The sequence below is a fragment of the Ruditapes philippinarum genome, unplaced genomic scaffold, assembly GCF_026571515.1.
Source record: "Ruditapes philippinarum isolate M1 unplaced genomic scaffold, ASM2657151v2 ctg10926_1_1_1_1, whole genome shotgun sequence".
Taxonomy (NCBI): Eukaryota; Metazoa; Mollusca; class Bivalvia; order Venerida; family Veneridae; genus Ruditapes; species Ruditapes philippinarum.
Window position 1 is genome coordinate 22506 of NW_026857733.1, and position 7818 is coordinate 30323.

General features: G+C 34.7%; 1 protein-coding gene across 1 annotated transcript; it reads right to left on the reverse strand.

Annotated features, from left to right (window-relative positions):
- Positions 1–3768: 3768 nt before the first annotated feature.
- Positions 3769–7584, reverse strand: LOC132750747 (sodium-dependent phosphate transport protein 2B-like; the record flags this gene model as incomplete). Its single annotated transcript, XM_060740783.1, is given in 4 exon segments — positions 3769–5808; positions 6250–6370; positions 6938–7062; positions 7393–7584. Coding segments are annotated over 4 exon segments (1418 nt in total), but the record flags the coding sequence as incomplete, so codon positions are not given.
- Positions 7585–7818: the final 234 nt, after the last annotated feature.

A 7818-nucleotide genomic window follows, 5' to 3' on the forward strand; every position in this document is an offset into this window, starting at 1 on the left:
TCTGTAGCATTCTTGGGTAGTCTTTTATCAAGTTTGCTCATATTAATTTGATTGGGGGGTCTCTAGGGCTAAAAATAGAAAAACCTTTAAACAACTTCTTCTACAGAACCAATGGATGGATGATCACCAAACTTTGTATGTAGCATTCTTGGGTAGTCTTTTATCAAGTTTGCTCATATGAATTTGATTGGCCCCTTTTAGGTGCCGCTAAAGCTAAAAATAGAGAAACCTTGAAACGTATTTTTCTACAGAACTAATTAATGGATGATCACCAAACTTTGTCTGTAGCATTCTTAGGTAGTCTTTTATCAAGTTTGCTAATATTATTTTGATTGGCCCCTTTTAGGGGTCTCTAGGGCTAAAAATAGAAAAACCTTTAAACATCTTCTCCTACAGAACTTATTGATGGATGATCACCAAACTTTGTCTGTAGCATTCTCGGGAAGTGTTTTATCAAGTTTGCTCATATTAATTTGATTGGCCCCTTTTAGGGGCCGCAAAAGCTAAAAATAGAAAAACCTTTAAATGTCTATTTCTAGAGAACTAATTGATGGATGATCACCAAACTTTGTCTGTAGCATTCTTATGAAGTCTTTTATCAAGTTTGCTAATATTATTTTGATTGGCCCCTTTTAGGGGCCGCAAAAGCTAAAAATAGAAATACCTTTAAATGTCTATTTCTACACAACTAATTGATGGAAGATCACCAAACTTTGTCTGTAGCATTCTTGGGTAGTCTTTTATCAAGTTTGCTCATATTAATTTGATTAGCCCCTTTTACGGGTCTCTATAGCTAAAAATAGAAATACCTTTAAATGTCTATTTCTACAGAACTAATGGATGAATGATCACCAAACTTTGTCTGAAGCATTGTTGGGTAGTCTTTTATCAAGTTTGCTCATATTATTTTGATTGGCCCCTTTTAGGGGCCGCTTAAATTAAAAATAGATATACATTTAAACGTCTATTGCTACAGAACTAATTGATGAATGATTACCAAACTTTGTCTGTAGCATTCTTTGGTAGTCTTTTATTATACCCCCGCACAACAAAGTTGTAAGGGGGGTATACTGGAATCAGGTTGTCCGTCCTGCTGTCCGTCCGTCCGGCAGTTTTTTCTTGTCCGCCCAATTACTTAAGATTCCTTTGACCCGCAGTCTTCATATTTGGCGTGGAGGTTAGTCATGATTAGTAGATGACCCCTATTGATTTTGAGGTCACCAGGTCAAAGGTCAAGGTCACAGGGGCCTTGTCTTCAAAAAGCTTTTCCGCCCAATAACTTAAGATTCCTATGACCCACAGTCTTCATATTTGGCATGGAGGTTAGTCATGATTAGTAAATGACCCCTATTGATTTTGAGGTCACCAGGTCAAAGGTCAAGGTCACAGTGGCCTTGACTTCAAAAAGCTTGTCCGCCAAAAAACTTAAGATTCCTATGACCCACAGTCTTCATATTTGGCATGAAGGTTAGTCGTGATTAGTAGATGACCCCTATTAATTTTGAGGTCACCAGGCCAAAGGTCAAGGCCACAGGGGCCTTGACTTCAAAAAGCTTGTCTGCCCAATAACTTAAGATTCCTTTGACCCACAGTCTTCATATTTGGCATGGAGGTTAGTCATGATTAGTAGATGACGCCTATTGATTTTGAGGTCACCGGGTCAAAGGTCAAGGTCACAGGGGCCTTGCTTCAAAAAGCTTGTCCGTCCAATAACTTAAGGTTCCTATGACCCACAGTCTTCATATTTGGCATGGAGGTTAGTCATGATTAGTAAATGATCCGTATTGATTTTGAGGTCACTGGGTCAAAGGTCACAGGGACCTTGTCAAAATAAAGCTTTTCCCCTCAATTGCTTCAGAATGCCTGTCCAGAGTGTATTGATTTTGACATTTTCACATTTGAAGCATGTAGAATACATAACTTAGCAATGCACTTGCTTAGTAACCTCAGATTTGGCAGGGAGGTTGTCCTTGAGTTCTAAATGGCCACTGTTGATTCTGACAAAGTGGTATGCGGGGGTATTCACGCCATGATAGTGGCAGTTCTAGTTAATTTTGCTCATATTAATTTGATATAGCCCCTTTTAGGGGCCGCTAAAATTAAAAATTAGAAATACGTTTTAACATCTTCTCCTACAGAACTAATTAATGGATGATCACCAAACTTTGTCTGTAGCATTCTTGGGTACTCTTTTATCAAGTTTGCTTATATTAATTTGATTGGCCCCTTTAAGGGGCCACTAAAGCTAAAAATAGAAAAAGCCTCCGAACATCATTTCCTACTGAAATAATTGATAAATGATCACCAAACTTAATAGTATTCTTAGGTAGTCTTTTATCAAGTTTGCTCATATTAATTTGATTAGCCCCGTTTAAGCTAAAGCCTAAATGCCTCAGGTCATGGCATTTCTTCAAATTATTGTTTAAACATATTTTATGCTCAAATTTAATAGAATATATTGACATTCAAACACTGATGGTGAGCGACTCAGGGCCATCATGGCCCTCTTGTCATGATTACATGTGCATGTACATGTAAGTAAATATTTTAGGGAAAATTATGCTTTTGGTATATCTATACATGTATTATAACATTTTTTGTATTAAATGATTGTATAACAAATACATGATAATATATTTGATAAATTATTGAACTGAAACACTGTTTATTTGTCTTTTATCAATGTTGAACACTAGTTACTGGCACAGACCAGTATCTTATTGAAGGCTGACTGATCAGCAACTTATGTTTCCCCCCCCCCCCCCCCCGAAGTGAGAGCATATAGTCACGGCTTGTCTGTCCTTCCGTTCGTCTGTCACACTCTTGTCCGGAGAATAACGCGAAAAGTGTTGAAGGAATTTATTTAAACTAAACAAAAAGTAGAGACCATTGAGAGAAGAATCATAACTCTACGTTCCTTTTTTTTTTCTCTTAAGTTAAAAATGCTTGTCCATACAGCATTTTTCTTAAAAAGTAACATCATAAGTTCAAAGAGAAGATAACTCTTGAAATAAAGATACTAGAGTTATAAACCTGGTCATACATGATGTAAATAATTGACAAGGATCTTTTATTTAAGTCTTTAGTGGATAACATCAGTAACAAGAAGATAAAGTAACATCAACTTTTAAATATACTCAAAATGAAGACAGGTGCTAGCGTTATGTAAATTAACCTTTTCACATATGATGTAGATAATGTTAAGAAACATACATTAAAGGAAATCAATATTAAAACATTCATTAAAATCAATAATGTCACTTGAATGCCGTAAAACACAAAACAGAGACAAAACAGTGTTTCAAAGTTGCATCATATTCATGTAGACAGTTTTGCAAGAACTTGTCCATTTCCATTAAAAAATACATGTACTGCGGAAACAAAGAGTAGTTCTAAAACAATGGAAACATTAAGGATCGAACCACAGACCTCTCATATATTTGACAATCACTGAAATGACTATGTTACTGCGTTACGACAACCTAAACGTTAAGCTAGTATGGTTTTTCAACGCATTAGTTGTATACTTCTTGTTAATTCTCGTAAACTATGCGGACAGAAACGAAGTGGGGTCGAATATATTTAAATGAGTGCTATAATGTATTCATAATTGATAGACCAAGAAAATCAGACTATAATTTGTCTCATGTTTTTTGTATTGTAAATATGCGAACTGGAATATATATTTTGAATAAACTTGAAACCTAGTAAGTCAAATATTCCAATTTGTGTGTGGGATTAAATCAACAAACAAGAAAATAGCAAAAATAAAACAAACAGAATTTATTGCCAGGTAAATCTAAATTTCTGTTTAACATATTTAAATACATGTATAAGATAAAACAAAACAAAAGCAAATATTAGGAAGCATTTATGCTTAAAACACACTGTATTGGACTTAAAACATCCGAAAACTTCAATGCAGCAACATGTATGTTTCATTAAAGATAAAAGTCAAACATTGCAGATACAAATAATTATATACATGAAAATGTATAATGTTAAAACAATTTCATATTAAAGACAATAAAACTTTCTGTAATTTCAGGTATGTTACTATAAATACAAGTATTTTGTAGAGCTTATCACTGGACAAGTATATTTGAAGTTTGGAAATGTAACTGAGAGGCCGTGTTGTATGGTTAAGGCTTTACATGACATTATGCCCATTCAGGTGTAAATGGTCGGGGGTAGAAGTCAAAATAATTTGATGTTTTGTCATATTTGTGTTCAAGTTTATATTTTACTATGCCTTAATAATCAATATTTAACGTAACCCATGGACAAGTATCTGCAAGAATCGGTAGCATTCAATTTTTACAAAGAGTGGGACAGTCATTTTACAAAATAAGGTAGTTCATATTCTGACCTAAAAATTTTTCATTCTATCGCAAAAATAAAAGTACATCATTGACTAGCTCAACTACACATCGAAACACTGAGCATTTTAATTTTTGCGGAAATCATTTCGTAAAAACAGATGCTGACAATGTTGCCAGAAAGAGATATTTCTCAACAAAATCATTACAGAATATTATCAACATTCGGGAGCCCAATTAACGTTCCCGTTAAAATTGTGTTTGTATTATATAAACGGCAAAAATTTCGTAAAGAACTTTCTTTCCGAAATAAGCTTTGTTGTTCACATTTAGAAATGGTACATTACCATGTTCTAAAACTGGCGTCAAATGGTCTGGTTGCTGTTAAAATACCGGGTTAAAATCCCAGAATATCACAGTTTATTTTTGTCACAACTGCCTTTATGCTTTGTTTCATTTACGAAACAGGATTTTAAACTTTCCATGATGAAACATCACACTAGTATTTTCTACATGCGTGTACTGTTTGCAGAATTTCCATCTGTTCCAGATGCGCCATTGTCATAAGTAACAGTCGTCACTAATTCGTCATTGTTTATGTCATTAAATTCAATTTTCTTCTGGTTTCTGTCTTCAGAATCGTCAGTTATAGCTTTCATACAACCAACTTTACGACAACAATAACAGTGTCCGGTAATTATCATCAGAAAACGATCAAAGGGCGCAAGTGACCTCAGTGGTACCGGAAGCCATTTCCAGTTGCGCATGACAGACGGAAGCCAGAGTGGCCGCTTGTTCTGAATGAGTTTGATGATCAATATTATAATGATAAGAACAGCAATTGGTATAAATACTGCGGCAAGAGCGATCCAGCTGGCCACTGACAGACCAAAGCCGGCTGCGGGAAATAAGAAAAAGGCTACAAACAGGTACATAATTGCAAACCAGCGGTATTTTGCAGTTTGGACTCCGAGGAATTTCGCCATTCTGATTGGTGGTCGGAAGAATGGAAACGTATAGAAGATACATATCCCTGAAATATTGAAGAACAGGTGACACAATGCAATTTGGAGCGAATTTGGAATCTTATCTGGGTCTTGCGCGAAAGCGGCAAGAATTCCCGTAGCCGTTGTTCCGATGTTTGAGCCAAGTGTTAGGGGATACATCCTCTCTAGACTAAGTACGCCCATACCAACTAGTGGTGTTATTGAAGAGGTGAAGATTGAACTTGACTGTACAAGAATTGTTAATCCTGCACCGATTAGGATAGCAAGATATCCTGTGAAATAGCTGCATTTTCCCGGAAAGTTCGCGTTGATGAATTTTCGAATAATGTGAGCGATTTGTCCTCTTAGTAATGAATGTAATAGTTTGACAATCAGAACGAGGCAAACGCACAACAGAACAAGGGCGATAACCAGAAGAAGGGCACCAACAGCTGCATCGCTCCATTTTCCTGGTTGGGATATGCTTTCAAACATGAACACACCTGAAAGAACAAAAAACATGTTCAACTCAGGTTAAGTATGCTTAAACGATACAATTATTTACTCAAATATAGAAAGATGATACTTATTATATATATAAAATTAGTCAAGTGTAAATCTCGTAATACAAATTTATTGTTAGAAAAATCAGGCAATTTTAGTAATAAAGGTGTCTTATATGATTCAATATCAACGATTGAAAGGTTATATAACCCAAGCGATGTTGATATAACAAACTACACTTTAAACAAGACGATATAACATGTTAGATACCTTAATAACGAATTTATAATACAGCATAACCACTTTGATGAGGAAAAACGAAAGTAATACTCCGTAAATTAACACCAGCAGTGTGCAATATGTTTAAAAAAAAACCTTTAGATTATCATTATTCAATAAAAAGAGCCTTACAAACATGCATAATTAAAGTCTATACTTACAAGTTTTACAATTTACGCTGGTACCATTGTCAAGTTTATCACAACATTTGTGCTTTATTATAGATTTATCCAAGTATTCCTCATCCCCATTTGCAATTTTCGTAATCACCTTTTTGTCGATCTGTTTCATAAAACAAAACTTTTAATTAATATATTTCTTTATTTTTATTGAGATAGGGCCTACTTTACACTCTGTATAGGAGCATGTAACACTGTTGATATTTGTATAGCGCTCTTGAAAATTATCAAAATGTTATTTCTTCTAAGTGAGGCACATGCTTATTCTATCTCATTACCCCTAAGGTCAATTTCCCATAGGCCTCTGTTATTCTTACTGTTAATGCAAGTGTACCACGTGACTTAGAAATTTGTACTGGTACAAGGGCAACAGTACTTTTCAACAGTATGAAATTTGGTCACGTGGTCTATTTTCTGAATATGATAAAATGGCCGCCACTTTTTTCTCGATTTATTCTTATTTTCGAAGTTCTCCACGATAGAGCTTCACCAAAGGAACTGTGACACCCATAAAATCTAGTTGTTTATTTGCACCCTGTATACTAACAGATGATTTGAAGACAAAACTACTTCCATACATACAGCAGTTAACTTTATTAAATGTTGCAGCTTTAGTTAACAGTACAACCTTTATCATTGATGAACCAGTAGTACTTTAAAGGTATCTTACCTGAATGACAAGCTTAGTTAAAGGATTTGTGATAACTTTAAGGTAATCTCTATTCAAGTCTTTCATATCCTCGTTAAATTGTGGGATACTGTCAATTATTGCACCACTCAGTGCCTCCAAATAACCTGAAACAATGTTGTACATAATTTATACAAATAATATAGTTTGTACAGTCCTACTTAATTCAAGAAGCAACAATGAGATTGAAATTGAACATTTTTTGTCAAAGCTTAACATAACATGTGCCTTTAAAATGACGTCTTTAATTTTGGCCGTTATAATTGAAGTTTTAAACTCGTGCCTACTATGAGAAAAAAGTGCAAAATGAAACTATTAATTTAAGTTAGTTCATTTTGATAAGTATTATGCAATAATAATAATTAAATATCGGCTATCTTACAGACCTATCCTACAGACGGAAATATATTGTTTCTTAATAATTTAAAAGCACGCACCTGTAATTACTTCTATTGGCAGAAGAACTAGAACAGTTAGCCAGTTGAAAGCATCGTGGACCGTAGCACCGGCAAATGCCCGCCGGAAATCGTCCTTATTGGTGATCTGACCAATGGAGACGATGGTATTGGTTACAGATGTGCCAATGTTAGCTCCCATGACGATCGGAATAGCCTGTTTTACCGTCAATACTGTAAAATTTAGTATAAATACTTGTACTATCTTGGAAAAGCGTGTAATAAATAGATTTGGCATTGAGATTTTTGACATTTTGAATCAATATTAAATACGTGTATGTTTAATTAAAGAATTTAAACGATCCTTTCAAAGGGACGAGGCAAAGGTTAAAGGGCAACATCTACATTTTACAAGAAAAAAGTCTCTTTCTTACTATTTTGAATATCTCCCATTTTTTCATGTTAATC